This window comes from Anomaloglossus baeobatrachus, chromosome 5 (assembly GCF_048569485.1).
Source record: "Anomaloglossus baeobatrachus isolate aAnoBae1 chromosome 5, aAnoBae1.hap1, whole genome shotgun sequence".
Taxonomy (NCBI): domain Eukaryota; kingdom Metazoa; phylum Chordata; class Amphibia; order Anura; family Aromobatidae; genus Anomaloglossus; species Anomaloglossus baeobatrachus.
Genome location: NC_134357.1, coordinates 492,746,096 through 492,772,859, shown reverse-complemented (window position 1 = coordinate 492,772,859; position 26,764 = coordinate 492,746,096). Strand labels below are relative to the sequence as shown.

General features: G+C 45.3%; 1 protein-coding gene across 1 annotated transcript; it reads right to left on the bottom strand.

Moving 5' to 3' along the window:
* Positions 1-1,841: 1,841 nt before the first annotated feature.
* LOC142312808 (uncharacterized) lies at positions 1,842-25,430 on the bottom strand. The gene is made up of 4 exons (XM_075351791.1): positions 25,424-25,430; positions 24,042-24,139; positions 23,755-23,845; positions 1,842-3,733 (listed from the first exon to the last, which is right to left on the bottom strand). The coding sequence occupies exons 1-4, from the start codon at positions 25,428-25,430 to the stop codon at positions 2,598-2,600; spliced, it is 1,332 nt and encodes a 443-aa protein (XP_075207906.1). The 3' UTR covers positions 1,842-2,597.
* Between the last annotated feature and the right edge of the window lie 1,334 nt (positions 25,431-26,764).

The following is a 26,764-nucleotide window of genomic DNA, read 5'->3' as shown; positions in this document are numbered from 1 at the left end:
GCGGTCCCAGAGTCTGGAGGAAGAGTGGAGAGGCCACAATCCAAGCTGCTGAGGTCTAGTGTGAAGATTCCACAATCAGTGATGGTTTGGGGAGCCATGTCATCTTCTGGTGTAGGTCCACTGTGTTTTATCAAGACCAAAGTCCGCGCAGCCGTCTACCAGGAAATTTTAGAGCAGTTCATGCTTCCCTCTGCCGACAAGCTTTGTGGAGATGGAAATTTCATTTTCCAGCAGGACTTGGCTCCTGCCCACACTGCTAAAAGTACCAATACCTGGTTTACTAACCACAGTATCACTGTGCTTGATGGGCCAGCAAACTCGTCTGACCTAAACCCCATAGAGAATCTATGAGACACCAGAGCCAACAATGCAGACGAGCTGAAGGCTGCTATCAAAACAACCTAGCCTTCCATAACACCTCAGCAGTGCCACAGGCTGTTCGCCTCCATGCCGCATTGCCGCATTGATGCTGCAATTCATGCAAAAGGAGCCCCGGCCAAGTATTGAGGGCATTTACTGTACAGACTTTTCAGTAGGCACCAACATTTCTGAGTTTAAAATCATTTTTTCAGTTGGTCTTATACGAGAATATTCTAATTTTCTGAGATAATGACTTTTGGGTTTGCATTGGCTGCAAGCCAGAATCATCAACATTAACAAAAATAAACACTTGAAATAGATCCCTCTGTGTGTAATGACTCTATATAATATATAGGAATAGATCCCTCTGTGTGTAATGACTCTATACAGTGTGTCCACCCATATCCTGTCCACCCCCATTAACTTGAGAATGGCGGCAGCTATAGGCATAGAAGTGGTGTCTAGGTATAGTAAAGTATCCATGCGCTACGCAATGAATCCACCTATAGCGCCACCTGGTGAAAAACAACGAAGGTAGCATTTTTATCTCAAAAACGGAACGAGATAGAGAAAAAAAGTGAATTACAAAGTTGTAGGGCATCATCAATTCAATCCGAATCGACACCTTGCATACGGAAATGCTATGAACGTGTAAAACTCATAAGGCTGTGGACGTGAAGCGATACCTCATAGAGACCTTCCTACAAGTCATTGGGTATGGTGGCTGCGTGGACTTGCCTCCACGCTCACCTGACCTGAACCCATTGGATTTCTGTGAGGTAATATCAAACAGCAGGTGTATGCGACCCTTCCACCAACATTGCAGGACCTATGACGATGTATCACAGATGTTTGTGCAAACGTGTCACCTACCATATTGCAAAACATGCAGCAAGATACAGTATGCTGTCCAGATGTGCATTGCAGCTGACAGTGGCCACTTTGAGCATCAAAGATAAATGAGCGCCATATGCGTGACCAGCATTCAATATTTTGGGGGGGGGGGGGGTCATGGGTTTCATATCATAGCATTTCTGTATGCAAGGTGTCAATTCGTATTGAATTGATGATGCCCTACAACTTTGTAATTCACTTTTTTTCTCTATCTTGTTCCGTTTTCGAGATAAAAATTATAACTCTTGTTTTCCACCAGGTGGCGCTATAGGTAGTTTCATTGTGTAGCGCATAGCTACTTTACTATACCTAGACACCATTTCTATGCCTATAGCTGCCGCCGTTCTCAAGTTAATGGCGGTGGACAAGATATGGGTGGACACACTGTATAATATATGTGTTTCACTTTTTGAATTGAATTACTGAAATAAATTAACTTTTTTAATTATATTCTAAATTATTGAGCTGCACTTGTATTTAATGCCATATAATGAGGGAACAGGTTGGGCGACCTCTGCTCCAGCGAAAAGGAAATGGAGGAAGAAGAAATGAAGAACATTAGTTTAGATACTTAGACTTTATTGGAAAAATGTTTTTGGTGTCAGGTTATTGGGACAAATTAGTATTTAAAATCAAACTCCCCTTAGAGCCTATAATCTGTGTATTGGGGAATAGAGAAGGGGGTCAGTTCCCAATGATGATGAAAAAACTACTAAACTTAGCGGAAAGTGATTATAAAAACTCGATCACATCAGATGTTCCCACAAAGAAGGAATGGATGGTAGATGGAAATAGTAATTTGTAATATGAACATGTTTATTATTGTAGTATAGAGAAGTTACAGGCATTGTTCAGACATGGAGATTGTGCGCTGAAAATAACTGTAATGAATGGCAGATCGCTGAGATTGGGAGTTAGGAAAAAGAGGGAGGAGGAATGTTGGGTAGTTTGGGGGGAGGGGTGTAATACTCTTGTCCATATAGTGAATATATAAATATATAACAATGTGAAATGTTCAATGCACATGGAATATTGCTTTTTATTGGATTTTTAGAAAACAGCCGTCTATTAGTAACTGCATATATTTTGACTCCAACGTAAGTTCTAACGTGCTTTCTCTTTCTTGTTTACTTACTTGCCTTTACTTTGACTGTTTTGACTTTTACTTTTGTGTTTTCTTGTTCAGTTTGCCAAATATATGGTTTCTCCCCATGTGAATTTTTCTTAGTTGTCAACAAATTATAATTTTCAAGTAAAACATTTCTCACTTTCTAGGTATGATAATAGCTTCTACCCTTGTGAGTTTTTTGATATTTAAAAAGAAGTCCGTGTGTAAAATATTTTCAGCATTCTGAACATGGCAAGGAATTCTCCCCTGTGTGAATTCTTTGGTGTTTACCAAAATGCGATCTATGGGTAAAACATTTCCCACATTTTGAACATGAAAAAGGCTTCAACCCCGTGTGAGTTCTCTGGTGTCTAACAAGATCTGGTTTTAGGGTAAAACATTTCCCACATTCTGTACATGAGAAAGGCTTCTCCCCTGTGTGAGTTCTCTGGTGTCTAACAAGATCTGGTTTTCGGGTAAAACATATCCCACATTCTGTACATGAGAAACGCTTCTCCCCTGTGTGAGTTCTCTGATGTGTAACAAGATGTGGTTTTTGGGTAAAACATTTCCCACATTCTGTACATGAGAAAGGCTTCTCCCCTGTGTGAGTTCTCTGGTGTCTAACAAGATCTGTTTTTTGGGTAAAACATATCCCACATTCTGTACATGAGAAACGCTTCTCCCCTGTGTGAGTTCTCTGATGTGTAACAAGATGTGGTTTTTGGGTAAAACATTTCCCACATTCTGTACATGAGAAAGGCTTCTCCCCTGTGTGAGTTCTCTGATGTGTAACAAGATATGGTTTTAGGGTAAAACATTTCCCACATTCTGAACATGAATATGGCTTCTCCCCTGTGTGAGTTATCTGGTGTCTAACAAGATATGGTTTTAGGGTAAAACATTTCCCACATTCTGAACATGAATGTGGCTTCTCTTCTGTGTGAGTTCTCTGATGTGTAACAAGACGTGATTGATGTGCAAAACATTTTCCACATTCTGAACATGAATATGGCTTCTCCCCTGTGTAAGTTCTCTGGTAAGTAATAGATTCTGAAGAAAATCTTTTCTTCCCTGCATGAATATTTTTATGGATTTTTTTATATTCTCTAGTTGAAAATGGGTTCTTTGTTGTAAAAGCAGTTTGATTTTTAATGCCTCTTTTATGACTTTTATTTTTGTTAATAGTCTGTGATGAATCAGAAGGTTGGACTTGTTTAAGAGAATCAGATGACAGATCTTTGCTGTGAAGAGATGATGGTATATCTGGAATAGAGGCATTCATTTCAGTTATATCTTGTGTGATATCAAGATCATCTGATTTAAAAATTGAAGATGTCAGTTGTGCTCCTAATCTTCTGGTACAGTCATCTGCCAAGAATAAAAAATATTTTTAATATATACAAATTTAAGGATATTATTTATAAAATTGCTTTTAATGCAGTCACCAGCATCCCCTCACTGTCCTGTCCATTTTCAAAGGCAGGAACGCCGACACACGGTCCCGGCTGCCCATCAGAGGCTTACATGTCCTCAGTTCCTATTGCTATCTCCCAGGGCCTATGCACACCACGCAGTTGTTCAAGGACTGTGCACGCATGCATTCTTAAAAGGGCCAGTGTGCCCTAACCTAGATATATAAGGCATCCTCTCCATATGGGAGGTGCCTGGGCATTGTGGTCTATCCTTTGATAGTTGTCAGGTCCCATTCCATTTGCAGAGTTTTATGCTGTGTATGCTAACACATTTCTGTATCTTAGTATCTGCTATGTCAGCTTTTATCTGCTGCATCTATTTATACCAACTGTGCTTGCCAGACCTGCTGTATCTACCAGTATACCATTTTGCCTCTCGTACATTGGAATAATAAGCTATCAAATAGTGTTTTCCAGGCCAAAATTATATCACCTGCTAATTAGTCAATGGAAATGGTTTACATAATGGTTTTAGCTGAAAAACTCTTGATTATAAAGAGATTTGGCTTCATAATCCAATCCAGCTAAATTCCACAACCAAATGTCCTCCATGCTTCTCAGCCTTGCAGTGGCCCAGACACCGCTACTATCCACATGTTTGTCATTGCCACAGGGAAGAACCCACATAAACATTTACAGTTTGTGTGTCTCGTGGAGCACAAGCCGGGCACTATGTCTTGGGCACTAAAGTGCCAGATTTGAGATGTTCACTAGAGTTGAGCGCGGTTCTAGGTTCGTGGTTCTCCAGTTCGCGGCTCGAGTGATTTTGGGGGCTGTTCTAGATCGAACTAGAACTCGAGCTTTTTCCAAAAGCTCGATAGTTCTAGCTACGTTCGAGAACGGTTCTAGCAGCAAAAAACCCAGCTAATTCCTAGCTGGCTTTCCGCTGTAATAGTGTAAGTCACTCTGTGACTCACTATTATGAAATTTCAGTGTATAGTGTGCGGGAACAGCACATTCAGATCACTGCTGCTGGGATAATGGCGATCACCATTTTTTTTTTTTTTTCCTTGTCTTCCTTCCCTAAGCGCGCGCGTGTAGTGGGGAGGGCCAGCATGTCAGCCAATCCCAGACACACACACAGCTAAGTGGACTTTTAGCCAGAGAAGCAACGGCATGTGTGATAGGATGTCCATGTCACATGTCCCTGCATTATAAAAACGAGTATCTGCCCGTCCGGACGCCATTATCTCTTCTGCGTCCTTGGTGTCAGACATCACTGGCGCAGCTCCGTCCTGAGTCCTATCGCCGATACTGCTGTATGCGCTCCATACACAGCGCTGGACAGCTTAGGGATAGCACTTTCCATCAGTCCTTTTAAGGGCTCATACGGGCAGGGTCAGAGCCATAGGTGACAGGTCCTGAAAACAGAGTTTAACAGCTACACAAGATGACAGCGTCTGTGTAGCTAAGGTCAGGGATTTCCTCGCTGCATTTCCCCATTAGGAGGGATAGAAAGGCAGGCTTCCATTCCTCTACCCAGAGACCCACAACCCTGGCACTGTACCCTCCTGTCCTGTGCACACTCCAACTCATTATAACTAAGCCATTATACTAGCAAACACTGAGTGTACCTAGTGGCATCCTAAACGTGGCTATTGGACTTTTGTATAGTCCCAGTAGTGCAAACATATTTGCAGCACGTCTGCCTGCATTGCACAGTCAAAGTCATTATAACTAAGCCATTATACTAGCAAACACTGAGTGTACCTAGTGGCATCCTAAACGTGGCTGTTCGACTTCTGTATAGTCCCAGTAGTGCAAACATATTTGCAGCACGTCTGCCTGCATTGCACACTCAAAGTCATTATAACTAAGCCATTATACTAGCAATTTATGCTGCCAGTTTAAGGGCCGTAGTTGCATTGTCAGGGATATTTATTCTTTATTATTCTGCAGTTAATAAAGCTAGACCACCGCTGCAATCTACACCACCTCTCAATTTTTACTACCACATTTTCAGTGCACAATCTTGTCGCAATCAACATGAGTGGCAAAATGACAGATGCTGGTGGAAAGGGGAAGAGGCGTGGTGGAAAAGGAAAAAAAGGGTTTGTCCGTGGGGAAGGTGGCAAAGCTCCATTATCATCTGCTGAAGATAGACCATCTACCAGCAAAAGTAAGATGTCTACTACTTACCGTGGACAATCCGATGTGCTCCCTTTTTTACGGACACGAACAACAGGAACAAAGCTAGATGATGGCCAAAAAAGGAAAATGCTTGAATGGATCTCAATTGGTCCAACAAGTGCCCTCTCAGCCACTTCAAGTACCGCATCCAAAAAACACCAGTCCTCTGAGTTGTCATCCCAATCAAACTTGCTTTCTCCCAGCTCTGAAGTCTCCATCAGCCCTGCACAGTATGGTGGAACTGAGATGGCTGAGTCTGCAGAGCTGTTCAGTCACACTATAGCCTGGGAATCAGAGGTCTGCTCCCAAGCTACAGTGAGTACAGACCAGGAAATGGTCTGCAGTGATGCCCAGAACCTTTGTGACTCTGATTCAGGCTGTGAGGACCAAGTTTCTGAGCGTAATGTTGACCCTTTGTCACAAACTGTAACACCTGTGGTTATAGACAATGAGGAACATACTGATGATGATGAGACCCAGATACCAGATTGGGATGACAACTTAAATATTCGGTCAGGGCAAGAAGAGGCTCGGTCTGAGGGGGAGGGGAGTGCAAACACAACAATTGATGATGAAGTTCTAGATCCCACCTACTGTCAACCCCCAGTCAGGCACTCGAGGAGGTCAACAGAGGCGGTGGAGGAGGATGCAACCGACGACGAAGTTACCTTGCGCCTTCCTGGACAGAGTCGGAGCACTGGTAGCACGTCTACAACTGCATCATCAGCCACCACTCTGCCTCTGAGCACTAGTCGGGGGGGCTCAGCAGGTCGCATGCCCTCTAAGCCTTGCCTAGCCTGGTCCTTTTTTGACATAGAAAAAGATCGCCCAAATTATGTGATGTGTAAAATTTGTCGTGATTCTGTTAGTAGAGGTCAAAACCTCAGCAGTTTGACAACTTCTTCCATGAATCGTCACATGAATAAATATCATAGTTCCCGGTGGGAAGCTCACCGTGCTGCAATGCGGCCTAGCGGAGCGAACCATCCACGGCCTTGCCCCTTCCAGTGCATCCGTGCGCTCTTCATCTTCTAGGACTGTGGGGACAGCTGTACACCTGGTTTTCCACGCACAACTTCAACCACTGTAACCGCAACAGGCAGTTTGCTTGGTAGGTCGTCAGTTGGTTTGGAAGGGGAAACAAGTGAGTGTGTACAGCTCTCTCAGACATCGATAGCACCAACGTTGGATGAAGGCAACATCATGTCTCCGCCTGCACTTTCCTCACAAACCTGCATTTTTCCAGGGACACCCTACTCAACACCGTCTACACACAGCAGCCAGATCTCTGTCCCTCAGATGTGTTAAAATAAAAGGCCATTTCCTGCGACCCATGACAAAGCTAAGAGGTTGACTCTATCCCTCTGTAAGCTCTTGGCTACCGAAATGCTGCCTTTCCGCCTAGTGAACACACAGGATTTTAGAGACCTTATGTCTGTCGCTGTGCCCCAGTACCAGATGCCTAGTCGCCACTACTTCTCTAAGAAAGGTGGCCCGCGCTACACCAGCATGTCGCACACAACATCACCGCTTCCTTGAGAAACTCTGTGTGTGAACGGGTGCATTTCACCACCGATACTTGGACCAGTAAGCATGGACAGGGACGTTACATGTCGCTGACTGGGCACTGGGTAACTATGGTGATAGATGGTGAAGGGTCTGCTGCACAAGTCTTGCCGTCCCCACGACTTGTGTGTCAATCCTCTGTCTGTCCAAGTTCCGCCACTGCTTCTGCCTCCTCCACCTCATCTGGGTCCTCCACCTCCGCCCCAAGCCTGCCTGGTCAGGCCACCAGCGTTCTCACTGCGCAGAAGGAATCACGCACGCCTCATTACTATGCTGGCAGCAGAGCACAACGGCATCAGGCGGTCTTTAGCTTGACATGTCTTGGGAATAGGAGTCACACAGTTGAGGAGTTGTGGTCAGCTCTGCGGTCCGAGTTTAATAAATGGTTGTCTCCACTCAACCTGCAGCCTGGTAAGGCCGTGTGCGACAATGCTGCAAACCTGGGTGCGGCCCTTCGCCTGGGCAAGGTGACACAGTGCCTTGTATGGCTCACGTGTTGAACCTTGTTGTCCAGCAATTCTTAACACACTATCCCGGCCTAGATGGCCTTCTGACCAGGGCACGAAAACTGTCTGCTCACTTCCGCCGTTCAATCGCCGCAGCTGAGCGACTTGCATCGCTCCAGAAGTCTTTCGGCCTGCCGGTTCATCGCCTGAAATGCGATGTGCCGACACGCTGGAATTCGACTCTCCACATGTTACAGCGACTGTGGCAGCACCGCCGAGCCCTGGTGCAATACGTCATGACGTATAGCCTGGGCCAACGAGATGCAGAGGTGGGACAGATCACCCTGATGGAGTGGTCTCAGATCAAGGACCTATGCACCCTTCTGCACAGTTTCGACACGGCGACGAATATGTTTAGCGCTGACAATGCCATTATCAGCATGACAATTCCAGTCATTTACATGCTGGAGCACACGCTAAACACTATTCGGAGTCAGGGGGTGGGACAACAGGAAAGGGAGGAACTACAGGAGGATTCATATGCGCAAGGGACAACAACATCACCAAGGTCCAGACGTTCATCATCACCAACGCAGCAGGCATGGGACCATGGGGGACAGGGATCAACAAGGGCACATAGTAGCAGGCGAAATGTTGAGGAAAGTGCAGGAGAACATGAAGAAATGGAGGACGAACTGTCCATGGACATGGAAGACTCAGCAGATGAGGGAGACCTTGGTCAAATTTCAGTTGAAAGAGGTTGGGGGGAGATGTCAGAGAATGAAAGAACGGGTAGCACCTCTATGCTACAAACACAGCGTGGACTTGGTCCACATGGCTGCGCAAGACACATGAGCGCGTTCTTGCTGCACTACCTCCAACATGACCCTCGTATTGTCAAAATTAGAAGTGATGATGACTACTGGTTTGCCACACTATTAGATCCCCGGTACAAGTCCAAATTTTGTGACATAATTCCAGCCATAGAAAGGGACGCACGTATGCTGGAGTATCAGCAGAAGCTGTTACTCGATCTTAGCTCGGCTTATCCACCAAACAACCGTGCAGGGAGTGATTCTCCCAGTTGTAACTTGACAAACATGGGACGGTCTCGTCATCTTCAACAGTCTACCCGTACCAGTAGGACTGTATCTGGTGCTGGTAACAGCAATTTTATGGAATCTTTTCATAATTTTTTTAGACCCTCCTTTGCAAGGCCACCAGAGACAACAAGTCTGACACGTAGTCAACGGCTGGAGAGGATGATACAGGAGTATCTCCAAATGAGCATCGATGCCATGACTTTGCAAATGGAGCCTTGCTCATTTTGGGCTTCAAATCTAGAAAAATGGCCAGAGCTCTCCAGTTACGCCTTGGAGATTTTGTCGTGTCCAGCTGCCAGCGTTGTCTCTGAACGTGTCTTCAGTGCTGCTGGGTGTGTGCTGACAGATAAGCGCACGCGTCTGTCCAGTGACAATGTGGACAGACTAACGTTCATCAAAATGAACAAGTCATGGATCCACAAGGAATTTACTACCCCTGTGTCATCCTGGGGAGAGTAAATGCTTGTGGATTTGGCATGTGCTTGATGCAAATCAAAACATCCTGTTTGCAACTAGGGCACAAGTGCTGCCACTGAAGGGGTTAGTGTCTGTGTGGCACAATTTTTGGAAAAAAAGGGAGACTCCTCTTGGAGTAACCCTTGCTTACATTGTTTTTAAAAGAAGCCAAGATGCACAGAGCTGGGATCAGGAAAGACCTTGCTACCTACCCCGGTGTCATCCTGGGGACGGTTAAGAATAGCGTATTTTTGAATGTGCTTGATGCAAATCTAGCTGTGAAGTGTACAACTGGGGTACAACTGCTGCCACTGAATGGGTGGGTGTGTGTGGGGCACAATTTTTGGAAAAAAGGGAGACTCCGCTTGGAGTCACCTTGCGGTGTTTTACATGATTTTAGAAGGGCATGCCATGCCTATATCTGTGTCTCGTCCTCTTTTTCCTTGTCCAGCTCTTTTGTTTTCGCATGAGTATATGTCCTTGTCACTTTCCCATGTGTTTGTGTTGTGTTGTGAGTTGTTTGTCACCTTTTGGACACCTTTGAGGGTGTTTTCTAGGTGTTTTTATGTGTTTGTGATTGCCTGCCATTGTTTCCTATGCAGTTCGAGTTCGGTTCGTCGAACGTTCGACGAACCGAACTCGAACGGGACCTCCGTTCGGCGAACCGAGCTCGAGCCGAACCGCGACCGGTTCGCTCATCTCTAATGTTCACTCTACAACATCCACTCCATGCTAGTTTCCAGAGACTGCATGTAGAGTCAAAGTAGTCATTTTGACAAAAAAAAAAAAAAAAAGAATACGGTAAATGCTATTTATTGACTATATGTTGCGATGTCACTATTTGTTTTAAAGGGAACCTGTCAGGTGCATTACGCACCCAGAACTATGGACAGTTCTGGTTGCATATTGCTAATCCCTGCTTACTAGTCCCTGTATCTAGCAGCATGCATAAAGAGATCTTTAGAAAAAGTATTTTTAAAGATCCCATATGATATGCTAATGGGTAAGAAACCAGGGAAAAGAAAAAAACCCGTTAAAATATAACTTTTAATAATGAGATTAAAAGGTCAAGTGACCAACAACACACCACACAAATAGGCAGGGTGCAGAAGGTATAATAACAATAGCTGGGTAGGAAAGAAAAACTATATAGACTGGCCCTAAATTGTCTATCCCTACTTAGCAATGGAGGGTATGACGCCCTAGGGTTGTGGCGCCCCCATTCACAGATGGGAATCCCTAAATAATCCTATTACACCCTAACCTTTAACACCATACATGGAAAAAAAAAAAAGTGTAAATGACCCCATAATAAGTGATAGCCAACAAAAATGTTCACTTATCTGATGGCGATGTCCAGAGACGAAGTCCCGACGCGCTTCTCCCCAAAAGGTGCTAGGGGTTCATCAGGGGACAGGACCCAGGGGTTAAATATCAGATGTAGAAGCCTCCCTGGGATATCGAGAAATGGTGTCAGAGGTTAATACCTCGCAAGGGCGTTAGTTCATGCGCTCATTCCACTCTCTTAGAACGCCCACAGGGGCATGCTAACATGCTATACAATGCCCATTGCCCAGCAGCATCAGCGGTGACAAGTTTACCTGTGTCCATTGTCACCGCCGGTTTTAGGCTCAGTGCGCATGATCAGAAGTCCCCAGCACTTCCAGTCATGAGAACTATAAAGCCGGGTGTATGTGTCTTGGCTTCAGAGAGGTCTAGTGCACATGACTGGAAGTGCTGGGACTGTTGAGGAGAGCCATAAAATGAAATACTTAATTAACCTCTGGACATAGAGCATTGTGGGAAATATGTCGATTTGCCTTACATAATTCAGGTTTCAGATCATATACATGACACAGATATAAAGGTGGCTGTCATTGCCTGTTTCTCCACACCTTGCCTGGAATGCAAGGAATGTCCAGGTGTAAGAAGATACCATATAAGGGAAGACTGGTCAAGCTAGAAGACATTACAGACCAAACCATCCAGCATGGATCCACCAGATGACGTCCCTCCCATCATCATCACCATGGATCCATCCAATGATGTCATAGACCCGCCTACAATGACGCCTACCAATCAGCTCATGGACTAATACATTGTTCGACCCACTGACCAATGAACACATCCGGACATGCCCCTTTGCAAGGTTATATCAGAGCAAGCTCAGTTGTAATAAAGCAGAGCATGGGCTGACTTCTGTCGAGGAAAGATGACTATCCGACTGTGTCTGATCTCATTTTTCAAGCATGCACTCGACCCACACCAATTAGACCAGGCAGTAGGCAACTAGTGATCTCTGGTTAAGAGTTCACCTTAACATTATTGGCGCCCAACAATGTGGGGCCAGTATAGGAGAAACTCTACAATCTTGAGGACCGGCGATTGGAATGGCAGGACGTGCTGGATACCCTGATCCAAGAGTCTGATCCGCTCTTTATACAAGAACATGGTAAGTCTGCTGATTTTTATAATCTGAAGTCTTACTCGTGTGTCTCAGGGTATGTGGCACTGATTGCCTGACCGTGTCCGGTTTTTGCGATCTCTGTGACGGCAGAAGAGTTTCTCCGCTGCTGGCCATATTAATCTCGGAAGAACCGTCACATATTCAGTTGCCTGCTGCCTGTTGTGTGTATTTGTCTAGAGGGGAGATTGACTGGTAGTTAGGATAGCAAGTGAGTTTTTGAGCGGTGTTTGGAAACGTGGAGAACGCTCCATGTGGTACGGTTTTTGGTTGTTGCCTGTCATGTCTTGCGGTTCTGGTAGAGATTTAAATAGAGTTGTGGCTCGAGGCCTAGAGTGAATGACTCGGCTCGAGGTGTAATAAATAGAGTTTTGGCTTCAGGCCTAGAGTGAATGACTCGGCAAGAGGCCTAGAGATAAAGAGCAAGTTTTAATTGGTCAGGTTAGGCACGTGTTTTCCACAGGTTAATGGAAGTCTGTGTTATAGAGGCTAGTTAACAAATCCTCCAAGAGAGGCAGGTTAACGGAAGTCTGTGTTATAGAGGCTAGTTAACAAATCCTCCAAGAGAGGCAGGTTAATGGAAGTCTGTGTTATAGAGGCTAGTTAACAAATCCTCCAAGAGAGGCAGGTTAATGGAAGTCTGTGTTATAGAGGCTAGTTAACAAATCCTCCAAGAGAGGCAGGTTAATGCAAGTCTGTGTTATAGAGGCTAGTTAACAAATCCTCCAAGAGAGGCAGGTTAACGAAAGTCTGTGTTATAGAGGCTAGTTGTAAGTCCTCCAAGAGAGGCGAATCGGCCAGTATAGACACCTTGTAGTCAGGGGTGATACTAGGTGGTTTTTTATTAGGCTAGTTATAAGTCCTCCAAGAGAGGCGAATCGGCCGGTATAGACACCTTGTAGTCAGGGGTGATACTAGGTGGTTTTTTATTAGGCTAGTTATAAGTCCTCCAAGAGAGGCGAATCGGCCGGTATAGACACCTTGTAGCCAGGGGTGATACTAGGTGGTTTTTTATTAGGCTAGTTATAAGTCCTCCAAGAGAGGCGAATCGGCCGGTATAGACACCTTGTAGTCAGGGGTGATACTAGGTGGTTTTTTATTAGGCTAGTTATAAGTCCTCCAAGAGAGGCGAATCGGCCGGTATAGACTCCTTGTAGTCAGGGGTGATACTAGGTGGTTTTTTATTAGGCTAGTTATAAGTCCTCCAAGAGAGGCGAATCGGCCGGTATAGACACCTTGTAGTCAGGGGTGATACTAGGTATTTTTTGTGAATTACAGAACGCAGAAATCAGACAGAGACCACGTGGCAGTATAAGGAAGGATTTGGAAGTGTGTGCTGCAAACTGCAGGTTTTCTTTAGTGTTTCAGTTATTTGTCATCTCCCCCGTCTTTTTGTTTGTCTGTTTTTATCTGGTATGCATAGAGAAAGATTGCTTGTTTGGTGTTATTTATCTTGAGAGAAAGATGGAGAAATTGGTGAAGTTGCGTCTAGTTGTGCTTGAAAAATCCGGATGAGAGTGGATTTTGTTGGGATGGGGGGACTCTAGGCTGCAATCCTGTGATAAACCATGTGCTATTTTTGGTTGCAGCCATTTTAGGTCAGATTTTAAAATGGTGGACGAAGCACATGGCTGAGGCATGCATGGTTTAAAATGGTGGACGAAGCACATGGCTACAGCATGATTGAGACAAAGAAAACAAAGTGAGTCAGGGGTTTGTGTGAAGAAGACCATGTGCTCTGTAAATGTTTGAGCAATGGATTGGATGGAGTACTATATACTTAGACAGAAAAATAAGTGTTTTTATCTATAATTAGACTTAGATCTAGGACATATGTGTGTGTGTGTATATATATATATATATATATGTATAAGTACAGACTATAGAAAATGGGGAGACAGAGTTTGAGCAGATGTGAGGTCAATTTTCCCTTTTCTCTGCCACATGTTTCCTACAGATTTTAAAATGGTGGATGAAGCACATGGCTGAGGCATGATTGAGACAAAGACAGAGTGAGTGGGGGATGTGCAATGGTGTGTATGTATAAAATCCAGGCTATAGAATATAGGGGGAAATAGTTGAAAAAAAAAAAAAAAAGTTTACCTTCCCCTCCCCCAGATGTTGCTACAATCCCAACAAAGGAAGTCACATGCTGTGGGGCCATTTTCTATAGGCCTCAGTGGAGCACAAAACTGCAGCCACTGAATAACATGAAGTGTTAGTAAATGTTTATAGCACTAAAAGATGGAACATTGAATGATTGGGAAGTTGTGGAAGACACTTAATATAGATCCAGTGTGCAGGTTGGATTGAGTCAGGACAGTGACAAGAAGGAACAATATCTTATTAATTAATAAGCAATAAAAGAATAAGAGAAAAATCTTAAAAATAACGTACCTTTGCAGTAGAGGTCATGATAAAGAAGTAAATAATAAATATTTCCTGAGAGTTTCATGTTTTAAAAAAAAATAAAAATAAACAAATAAATCAACAGAAGAAGGGAAATTTGACTTGGCTCCTACAGCTGAGGAAGCCTCTTTCCATCTGGTTTTGGGGGGAGGAGCAATCTTAAAAACTTGTGGAACAGGGGTTTTTTTTTGTCTCCCCTTGGAATCTATTGTGAGAGCAGCCCAAAAGAAAAAAAAAAAAAAAAAGGGGAATTCATTGCAATTTATATTGGAAAAAGGTCATTGACAGTAGTTTTATTTTACTAATTTTATCCCAAAGAAATAAAAGTCAACTGTGGACATGTTTACATTCATTAATAGCTTTTCAAGCATAGAAGTCTGTTAGATAATTTTTCTATGGCAAATCAACATTTTGTTTTCCCACATGGCCAGTTTATTAGTTCTAGATTCTTTTATCCCTTCAAGTTATAGGACAGTATCACAGAGATGCTGATAATCTCCTCAATGTTTCAAATATGAACGCCTCTACTTCCAATATCCAGAGGTTGTGTCACGTTATTATTATGGTTATTAATAATAATAATAATAATCATAATAATAATCATGTATTAATAATTACAATAATTTGATTTAAGGAATGTGGATTTATGGAATTCTGTGTTTTATATTTAATGTATTGAATAATCTGCTTTCTTTTTATAGAAAGAATGATTGCAGTGCAGTTTTCTGTGGTCCAAGCAAAGGTTATAAAAGCAATTGAAAGGGTTTTCCATTATTAAGTTACAGATAAACACAATATTTCTGGTGTTCCCGATTAGGTACAATCTATACAATGTGACTTTTATGCCTAAATGTAGAGCTCCGGGGCCACACACTTTTTGAATCTAATTATGCTTTGGATAATAGATTCAAAAAGGGGGGGAAAGATGATGTGGAAAGTCACACGTATTATTTAAGGTTTTAATTTGTTCATCGATTGGGTTTTTCTATTAAGGGTTCTTTATATTTTTATCTGTAAGGAGGATACAGCAGACACACATATATCTCATGATTGCTCTGATGTAACAAGAATGGTCAGGTTTTGAACATGTCTCAGATGAGCCAATTGCTAATGTATATTTTGAGTTTTTCTGTAGATGGATCCAGATACCAAGATGCTGGTTGATTCTGCACTGGATATGCTGAGGTTACACAACATGAGGTAATAAAAATCAAACCACTTCTCTCTCATCGTAATAGGAGAACGAGATGAAGATTTGCGATCACTGTGGTTTGTAGAGCGGAAAGGGGTAAGATAGGAAAATGTGGAGTGTGACGTCATAAATCTATAAAGACCGTAGAGAGTGTATATGAGCCCAGGTGGAGGCGCTCTCCTGTTATCAAAAGAGCCGGTGACTGATGGAGCAGGCAACAAAGAAGCAGTGAATGGGCCTAGAGTTGAGAGTCCAATGCAGACCAGTACCTCGGTGGCTCCTGTCACGTCGTCCGTGACATTGGTCACTCCTTGTGTTCTTAAATCCCTACAGGAACAAGCGATTCAGCAAGGAACGGCGTGTGAGACGCAGGGAGCCAGTGACTGAGGAAGGTCTGTGGATAAAGGGCGGTAAGCTTTCTCTGCCGTGAGCGCTCTACTCAATAATGGCCCAGGTAACCCATGTGACAAAGGTGTTGGGATGGACAAGATCTGGGCGGCACCACTGCTCAGTACCCAGGTGGCCAGACACCTCCAGTCTTGTAAGACATGTGCTTATTAAGGTAGAAAAAACTGTAAAGACCTCGTAGAAACACCCCCTCATCCGCTCTACTGCTCCGGTGATTGCAGATTAGTCATATACATCTACCATGAGTAGGTTTATATGAGTTTTGTGCGTGTTGTGTGAATTTCTTTTCAGGCCTGCTCTGAAACATATCCAGTGTGGAAAACATTACTGCTGAAAAACTCATGGTGCTGGTGGTATGTAAAGATGGAGTTCCTAAAAAGTGGTAAAAGAACATATTCTATAGCAGAGGTCACTATAGAGATCAGTACCTGATGAACCCATCTGCCATTGTGAAGAAGGGAGACATGCGTTGCGCTTCTTTCATGCTAAATGTCTGATAAATATGCGTTTATTTTATTAGCCTGAGTGTGAATAGGACAGTGGAGGGTCTGTGATCAGACAAGATCTCCTCATGACTTTACCTGGCCTTATTATTATTATTATATTTATACAGTGGGTACATGTTATACATGTGAGATATTACATTTCTTTTAGGGTTTGGTCCTTCAATTTTGCTGTATCATATTGATTTTAAGCTACAAACAGCTATGTAAATACAGAGTGTGAATATTTAATCTTTGGGAATGAATTGGATATATATAATTGCATATTGACGCCTCTTTATCCCTGTATCTCACGGTTTCTATATTCCCTCACTGACATTAGCAGCACGTATTAGCTTAGCAGTGTAGGGATAGGGAGGGTGAGCCGTCGGTGAGCGGGGGCACCAATTCGCCTTATAGGGTGCCGACCTCCGCTGCGAGGTATGGAGAGTTTAGGGGTATTGCCCCAATCCCTGCCCCCTCCTGTATTGGAATATCTAATTGTGTCTATAGTCACATGGGTGTATGGTGTTTGGAATTTTAATGATTATAACATAAACATGTAACGATCCACAAGATAATGGTGGACGCTGCAAATCATGTAACAAATGTTCATTTTCCTTTTAATAATTAGATCTTTATATAAGGTATTTTTGGTTTAGTACCTAGAGCGTGATTATATTTCTCACAGATACTGCAGATACAGTGTGATATCCTGACCAGTGATGTATGAGCCGTATACAACTGCCTATATAGTGTGTTAAACATGTGTATCCTCCAATTCCAGATCCGAAATCAGTGTCAGGAGCACGTGGTCTCCAGCCAGGAGACTGGGTGATCCTAAAAAGACAAGTTAGAAAGAGCCATGAGTCAGAATCAGATGGGCCGATCCAGCTTATCCCAACCACAGCAACTTCCATGAAGCTTGAGGGAAAACCCATCTGGAGACAACAGCCGCTGTAAAGAGTCCATCGTACCAGCAGAATGAGGGTCACAACACACATAGTGCTGGATTATCTCACATAGAACCTTATGGAGAATTTCTAGATTGGGGATGATATATGGGAAATAACAATAAGGAAACAATGGGTACAGGAACATTACACAAATAAGGGCTCATGGTGGGAAAAACATTATCTGACCTGAACCAATCAATTATTTTAAGGGTTTAAGTGACTTTTTTAAGGATAACATACACTTGTAGGTAACTGGTATTGTTTTATTTGTTGGTATTTGAAGCCGTAAAAGTGCTACTCTATGTTACTGAAGGTAATCGGATCCATGCGTAAGGGAAATCTTGTTAAAGGCCTCTTGGTGGTAGATTGTGGACCCGAGACAAGAAGAGATCCATTAGTGTTGTGATACAATCATGTGTACTCAGGTAGAAAAGTCTCGAAGACGCGGACAGCACTCAGATGTTGACTGAGATTCAGTCTTTCAGAAACAGTAATGCTAAAAGCTGCAGCATAACAGTAAGAAGCTTATTCTTACAATTGCCTTACTCTTTCTTATTGATTAATCTCAAAATCTTCGGTATTAAATAGTCTGTTCTAAGGACTGGTTCGTTACCTGTGCCTCTGAACTGTGTGTGCGGGATGTGATCAACTCTCTGATTAGCAGTCTGTACCAGCGGGGGAAAAGGCTTAGCATTGCTTGTATAGCGGGTAGAAAAATGAAAAAGTTGCAGTTAAAGCATTAGAGCTGATGGAGGACCACGGTAGGGTCAGAAGGTTAATAAAGTATTTAGGGGGGACTGTTGAGGAGAGCCATAAAATGAAATACTTAATTAACCTCTGGACATAGAGCATTGTGGGAAATATGTCGATTTGCCTTACATAATTCAGGTTTCAGATCATATACATGACACAGATATAAAGGTGGCTGTCATTGCCTGTTTCTCCACACCTTGCCTGGAATGCAAGGAATGTCCAGGTGTAAGAAGATACCATATAAGGGAAGACTGGTCAAGCTAGAAGACATCACAGACCAAACCATCCAGCATGGATCCACCAGATGACGTCCCTCCCATCATCATCACCATGGATCCATCCAATGATGTCATAGACCCGCCTACAATGACGCCTACCAATCAGCTCATGGACTAATACATTGTTCGACCCACTGACCAATGAACACATCCGGACATGCCCCTTTGCAAGGTTATATCAGAGCAAGCTCAGTTGTAATAAAGCAGAGCATGGGCTGACTTCTGTCGAGGAAAGATGACTATCCGACTGTGTCTGATCTCATTTTTCAAGCATGCACTCGACCCACACCAATTAGACCAGGCAGTAGGCAACTAGTGATCTCTGGTTAAGAGTTCACCTTAACAGGACTACTGATCCATGCGCACTGAGATTACAGCCGGTGTCTGAGGCAGTGCAACAGACACAGGTACGTGCGTCAATGCCGATGATTACGCTGGTCCGTGGGCATTGACTAGCATGTTAACATGTCCCTGTGGTCGTGCTATCATGCTAAGAGGGCTAAATAAGTGCAGGACCTAACACCCTTGGACTAGTCACTGCGCTCATTAACATATCACAAAGGATCTTTAGAAATACGTTTCCTAAAGATCTCTTTATGTATCCTACTAGATACAGGGACAGTTAGGCAGGGATTAGCAATATGCACAGAACTGCTCGTGGTACTGGGTGCACAATGGACCTGACAGGTTCTCTCTAAGAGCATCCGAATGCAATGTTTGATCACTTCTAATTCTTTAAAAGTTTGGGTGAATTTCAGTTTATTTGTTTTATTTTTAAATAAATGCAAAACAAAATCAACCTCACATTACAGCTAAGATAAAACAGAATATGCCACAGAAAAAAATCTCAAACACTGGGATCAGATTAATCATTACAATGGTGTTATCATTAGGGCTGAGCGGACCGTGTGGATCCGTGCGGTTTCAAAGTTGCCTGTGTTCCGGACCCAGGCCCAGGATTCTAGCTGCACGATCCGGATTCAGAAATTAAAGGGAAAATAAACTAAACAAGAATTAAGCGAGAGTTTCATACTTACGGAGACTTGGTGTTATGGCAGTAAAATGTTTCCGGGTCGCGGATTCACTTCCTGTACTGCACACTAGGCTCATCGCATACACACAGCTTTTTGTGCTTTCCCTGCCCACCCCGCCATCTGTGATTGGTTGCAGTCAGACGGACCCCCAGCCTGTGACAGCGTCTGTCTGCAGTCATCGCGACTCAGTCATTGTCTGCAGTCACAGTCAGCAGTGGTGCTCTTTGGCTGTTTGCTGTGGGATGTAGCAGAGCTGAAAGCGGCATATGATCTCGTGTGATTTATGCCGGACCTGGGGGGTGTTTGGGGTTAATAAAGGGGTGATAGAGGGTGGTTTTTGTATTTTATTCCAAATAAAGGATATTTTTCTGGGTGTTTGTACTTATTTACTTTCATTTACAGGGTGGTGAGCAGGTATCTCATTGACACCTGTGCCATCACTAACTTAGGGCTTAGTAGCAGCTGAGCGTTACCTCGATTCCCATTGCACCAGGACACCGAGAAGAAACGGTAAAGCACCGGCATTGTCACATCTAATGGATGCGGCAATACCGGGCGGCTGAGAATACCAGCCCCCAGCTGGCTTTATCTAGGCTGGGTATCAACATTGGGGGGGACCACACATCGTTTTTTTTTAAATTATTTATTTAAATAATAAAAAAAGCCGCATGCAGTTTCTCTTATGCCGGAATCACACTTGCGAGAGACTCGCGCTAGTCTTGCGTCGCATCACCCAGCACAGATGCACACTCTCCTATCAGGAGCGGGTCGGCCGTTGTGTTTATATGTACACGCACGCTCATGTTAAGAGAGCGTCAGGCCGTGTCGGATGATATCATGCCAGACTCGCACAGGTCTCATATCTCATCACCCAACACAGCCGCACACTGTTCTGACAGGAGCGGACAGCATGTGTTTCTGTGTAGATGCACTCTCATGTTCGGAGAGTGGCAGGTTGTGCCGGGTGATGTCATACCAGACTCGCACGAGTCTGGCATCGCATTACTTGGCACAACCACACACTCTTCTGACAGGAGCAGGTCGGCCGCATGTGTTTCTGTGTACAGTCATGGCCAAAAGTTTTGAGAATGACACCAAAATTATATTTTCACATGATATGTTGCCCTCTGGTTTTTAATTGTGTTTGTCTGATGTTTACATCACATACAGAAATATAATTGCAATCATATTATGAGTACCAAAAGGTTATATTGACAGTTAGAATGAGTTAATGCAGCAAGTCAATATTTGCAGTGTTGACCCTTCTTCAGGACCTCAGCAATTCTACTTGGCATGCTCTCAATCAACTTCTGGACCAAATCCTGACTGATAGCTGTCCATTCTTGCATAAGCAATGCTTTTTGCCAGAATTTGTTGGTTTTTGTTTGTCCACCCGTCTCTTGATGATTGCCCACAAGTTCTCAATGGGATTAAGATCTGGGGAGTTTCCAGGTCATGGACCCAAAATCTCTACGTTTTGTTCCATGAGCCATTTAGTGATCACCTTTGCTTTATGGCAAGGTGCTCCATGATGCTGGAAAAGGCATTGTTGGGTGCCAAACTGCTCTTGGACAGTTGGGAGAAGTTGCTCTTGGAGGACATTCTGGTACCATTCTTTATTCATGGCTATGTTTTTAGGCAAGACTGTGAGTGAGCCGATTCCCTTGGCTGAGAAGCAACCCCACACATGAATCGTTTCAGGATGCTTAACAGTTGGCATGAGACAAGACTGGTGGTAGCGCTCACCTCTTCTTCTCCTAATAAGCTGTTTTCCAGATGTACCAAACAATCGAAAAGGAGATTCATCTGAGAAAATGACTTTACCCCAGTCCTCAGCAGTCCACTCCCTGTACCTTTTGCAGAATATCAGTCGGTCCCTGGTGTTTTTTCTGGAGAGAAGTGGCTTCTTTGCTGCCATCCTTGAAACCAGGCCTTGCTCAAAGAGTCTCCGCCTCACAGTGCGTGCAGAAGCACTCACACCAGCCTGCTGCCATTGCTGAGCTAGCTCGTACGGCTGGTAGTCCGATCCCACAGCTGAAACAGTTTTAAGATACGGTCCTGGCGTTTGCTGGTCCTTCTTGGGCGCCCTGGAGCCTTTTTGGCAACAATGGAAGCTCTCTCCTTGAAGTTCTTGATGATGCGATAGATTGTTGACTGAGGTGCAATCTTTGTAGCTGCGATACTCTTCCCTGTTAGGCCATTTTTGTGCAGAGCAATGATGGCTGCACGTGTTTCTTTAGAGATAACCATGGTTAACTGAAGAGAAACAATGATACCAAGCACCAGCCTCCTTTTAAAGTGTCCAGTGGTGTCATTCTTACTTAATCATGACTGATTGTTCCATTAACACAGGTGTGGGTATTGATGAGGACAGGGCTGGCGATCAATCACTAAAACAATGTTAGCTGCTCCTTTTAAGGCAGGAATGCAATGATGTTGAAATGTGTTTTGGGGATTAAAGTTCATTTTCTTAGCCAATATTGACTTTGCAAATAATTGCTGTTAAGCTGATCACTCTTTATGACATTCTGCAGTATATGCAAATTTCCATTAGAAAAACTTAAGCAGTACACTTTGTAAAATTTATTATTTGTAGCATTCTCAAAACTTTTGGCCATGACTGTACATGCACGCTCATGTTCGGAGAGCGGCAAGCCGTGTCGGGTGATGTCATGCAAGTCCCTTGCACATGTGACTGTGGGCTTATTTTGATGCACAGATAGAGTCCGACAGCTGGGGGCTGCAGCCACAGGCTTTATCTGTGCTGGCATCAGAATATGGGGGACCTTACATTGATAGTTTTATTTACTTTCATTTATTTATTTTTATACCACCATACTGACCCGCAGACACGTGCACTGCTTTCCCCGCCCACTGGCCATTCTGGCGCCTTTGATTGGTTGCAGTCAGCTAATACGCTGCCATTCAGGGTGGGGGAGCGTATAACTGCAACCAATTACATGCGCCGGTGGGCAAGCAAAGCAGTGACTATTCAATTGTCGGCTCCGGAAAGTAAAGCGTGACCCAGAAGAAGTATCTCGCCATGACACAGCCTCTGTGAGTACACCGCGCGCGCTCCTACCCACCTATCCCTTCCACCAATGCTTTTAATCTCCAGATTCTGGTCCCCATAGACTTACTGTATATTGGCACCGGATTCTGGAATGGATCAGTTGTTTTGTTTTTTTTTTTTAAATTGAGCAGGGTCCCACCAGTCCCGTTTTTTTGCGAGTCCGATCAGCTCTAGTTATCATGTAAAGTGACAGTTGTCAGATTGGAGAAATGGGGCCTGGATAGTAGCAGAAAACTGGCTGCAGTGGAAAGCCATGAAATAAGAGCGGCTTTGGTACTAACTACTATAGAGAAAACTGTGACTATAGACAATAACACATCTACTAAAATGACCGCCCTCCACCCCGACAGCCTTCACCGTCAGTGATTTAGTAACTAGAGGTAACACATCTGGAGTAATTACAGTATGTGGCTCGGGGGCTCTCGGCAATCCAAACTATTGTAGGGGACAATATCTTCTGTCAGATGAGTTTCTTGAAGAAATATTAGACATTTACTTTCTGCCTCTCGGACTCAACAATGGACATCTCCAGTACAAGTTCTTATATAATGGACATTTGTAGTATTCAGAGAAATTATCTTTCAGGTTCTTGAAGGTAAAAATATCAGAACTTTGTGGTAATTAGTATACTTTTTTTCTAATTACATTTTGAAAATAATTTGAGTGGGCTGCCCTGCCTCCATGTACCCACTGTGGGATAATCTTAACCTCCCTCATGTGTTACAATTACCCTGTGCTGAATTCTGGATATAAACGCCCCTATCAGCACATTCATCAGAAGGGAGAGAAGGAAGATCCATCAATAAGATGCCGAGATTCTAGGACGTCACCAGCATCATCACCCTCCGCTTTCGCTTAGGGGTCCACCATACTGATTTAATTTTGCTTTGCAGATTAGAGGTCTGGGCAGCTAAGTGTCAACGTCTTCTAATTTCAGGGGATAGGATGGATCCTACCTGTAAGATCTGGCTGATATTGATCTCACTCCAACAGAAGGGCATCCAATGCCAAAAATAATGGGGACAGTATTGGCTGGAGGAGCATGTGGTGGACTAGCAGCAGAATGGTGACCATTTGATATGGCCGGACTACAACCCTGATAAAGCAGCTACAGCCGGTGACTGAGAAGAATCTGTGACTTCTCTGCATTTAGTGGTCACTACTCACCTGGGCAGTTATCTGTAGGAATCTCCTCTTTACTCCGTTCATCACCCCTCACATATGTCTCTGTAGTATTAATATGGGGCAGATCTTCCCCCTGAAACAAACATTTTAAAAGTCACAGACAGATGGAGAAGTCACATCTATGATCGGCTCTAATCCTGCCATCTCCACCGCTCTCATTACACAAGTATAACACATATAATACTGGAGGATAAAACAAGACTGAGCACAAGACCTTCACAGCCGTCTACACATCATAGGGAGATTTCATGCACCTTCTCTCCATCTACCTGATGATCCTGAGGAACATTGGGATCTTCTTGTTTACAGTCCTGTGGGAGAAGAGGACGGGGACATCTCTCTGGTGTTGTCCTCTTACTGGATAGAACTGGAGGAGACACATACAGGGACTGAATTCATTCCTTACATACAGATAATTATAGGCCGTGTGTATTTAGTCCTGTCTATTACCTGGTGATGTGAGGGGCTGGGGATCCTCCATCATGACGTCCTTGTACAGATCTTTGTGTCCTTCTAAATACTCCCACTCCTCCATGGAGAAATAGACGGTGACGTCCTGACACCTTATAGGAACCTGACACATACAATGATACCGTCACCCCCCGATCCCTTCATAGCGTTACTGTATAATGTCCCAGCATTCCCAGCAGTGTCACCTCTCCAGTCAGCAGCTCAATCATCTTGTAGGTGAGTTCTAGGATCTTCTGGTCATTGATGTCCTCATGTATCGGGGGGTGAGGTGGAGGCCCCGTGATTGGGCTCAGGGGTCTTCCCCATCCCTCAGACACAGGGGTCTGACAGCGCTCACTAGAGGTCTTCTTCACTACTGTGTAATCCTGGTTATGGAGACACAGTAATAAATCTCACTCCAGACATTTCCAGAGTCCTCACCTCTCCAGTTCTGTCCATCTGTTATTCCCATAGATAAGAATGATGTAATGTGACGTCATCAGAATCTCTCACCTCTCCAGTAAGCTGGAAGAGGATCTCTAGGGTGAGGTGTAATATCCTCTCCGCCATCTTGTCCCTGTCCATATCCATCCTTCACGGGGCAATCAGGAGAATTCTCTTATATAGAAGATCTCCAGTGAGAGGATCCGATATTGTAGGGACCTGAATGGGGAGAAGATGATGATGTAACATAAAGAATCCGCTGTAATAATACAATTACTGGAGATAATAAGGGGAAACATATAATGAGAACATTCTGGGGAACATTAAACTGTGTGAGGGCAGAAAGGGGCTGAGGACCGAGGGCAGAAAGGGGCTGAGGACCGAGGGCAGAAAGGGGCTGAGGACCGAGGGCAGAAAGGGGCTGAGGACCAAGGGCAGAAAGGGGCCGAGGACCGCGGGCAGAAAGGGGCTGAGGACCGCGGGCAGAAAGGAGCCGAGGACAGAGGGCGGAAAGGGGCCGAGGACAGAGGGCGGAAAGGGGCCGAGGACCGAGGGCGGAAAGGGGCCGAGGACTGAGGGCGGAAAGGGGCCGAGGACTGAGGGCGGAAAGGAGTCGAGGACCGAGGGCGGAAAGGGGCCGAGGACTGAAAAGGGGCGGAAAGGGGCCGAGGACTGAGGGCAGACGGGTTTCCTCACTTCCGGCCTCTCATAGTTGGGGCGTTTGTATCTATCAGAGGAAAAGGAACAAAAACCTCACGATTCATAGAAATCGAGATAAAAACTGCAAGAAAGTCTCAGAGCTGAAGGGGTTAATGCCGCCTGCCCCAGTAATGGGGAATCTCCACACACCTCCACCTGCAGAGCCGCACACTAGATGGTAGATGCTAGAGTGTACAGGCTCCTTCCCGGCATGACGTCACTACCGTCACGTGTTAGGGGCGCGGTCGGGGGCGTGGTCTAATGTCACACTGCACGAGGAGACGCCATTTCCTCCTGCTTCTCGGCATGTGTGGACGCTGCTTCTGCTGCAGCCTCTCCCTCAGGACTCCGCGCTATGGATGACTCTTTCCTGCACAGAACAAGGTCAGTGTCTTCATAGTTACAAACGGGAGTTCTTTCATTACTGTGTGTGGAAGCTTCATGCTGTGTGCCTGGTCTGGATTTTTTTTTTTTGGGCGCTCAATGCTACTGTAGACAATCTGTGGTGGGGGCCAGTGCTGCTGTGGTCAGTGGGGGGCTCTGGCCTCTGCTGGGGATGGTGGGTGCCGGGATCAGTGGGGGGCTCTGTCCTCTGCTGGGGATGGTGGGGGTCCGGTGCTGGGGTCAGTGGGGGGGCTCTGTCCTCTGCTGGGGATGGTGGGGGTCCGGTGCTGGGGTCAGTGGGGGGGCTCTGTCCTCTGCTGGGGATGGTGGGGGGTCCGGTGCCGGGGTCAGTGGGGGGCTCTGTCCTCTGCTGGGGATGGTGGGGGTCCGGTGCCGGGGTCAGTGGGGGGCTCTGTCCTCTGCTGGGGATGGTGGGGGTCCGGTGCCGGGGTCAGTGGGGGGCTCTGTCCTCTGCTGGGGATGGTGGGGGTCCGGTGCCGGGATCAGTGGGGGGCTCTGTCCTCTGCTGGGGATGGTGGGGGGTCCGGTGCCGGGGTCAGTGGGGGGCTCTGTCCTCTGCTGGGGATGGTGGGGGGTCGGGTGCCGGGGTCAGTGGGGGGCTCTGTCCTCTGCTGGGGATGGTGGGGGTCGGGTGCCGGGGTCACTGGGGGGCTCTGTCCTCTGCTGGGGATGGTGGGGGTCGGGTGCCGGGGTCACTGGGGGGCTCTGTCCTCTGCTGGGGATGGTGGGGGTCGGGGTGCTGGGGTCACTGGGGGGCTCTGTCCTCTGCTGGGGATGGTGGGGGTCGGGTGCCGGGGTCACTGGGGGGCTCTGTCCTCTGCTGGGGATGGTGGGGGGTCGGGTGCCGGGGTCACTGGGGGGGCTCTGTCCTCTGCTGGGGATGGTGGGGGTCGGGTGCCGGGGTCACTGGGGGGCTCTGTCCTCTGCTGGGGATGGTGGGGGTCGGGTGCCGGGGTCACTTGGGGGGCTCTGTCCTCTGCTGGGGATGGTGGGG

Excerpts from the sequence above, each read along its gene's own strand:
- LOC142312808 (XM_075351791.1), bottom strand. Across the intron at positions 23,846-24,041 it reads ATGTTCCTCAGGATCATCAG|GGGGAAGATCTGCCCCATAT; the intron begins GTAGATGGAGAG and ends TGTTTGTTTCAG. Across the intron at positions 3,734-23,754 it reads TCCTACAGATAACTGCCCAG|ATGACTGTACCAGAAGATTA; the intron begins GTGAGTAGTGAC and ends TATTCTTGGCAG.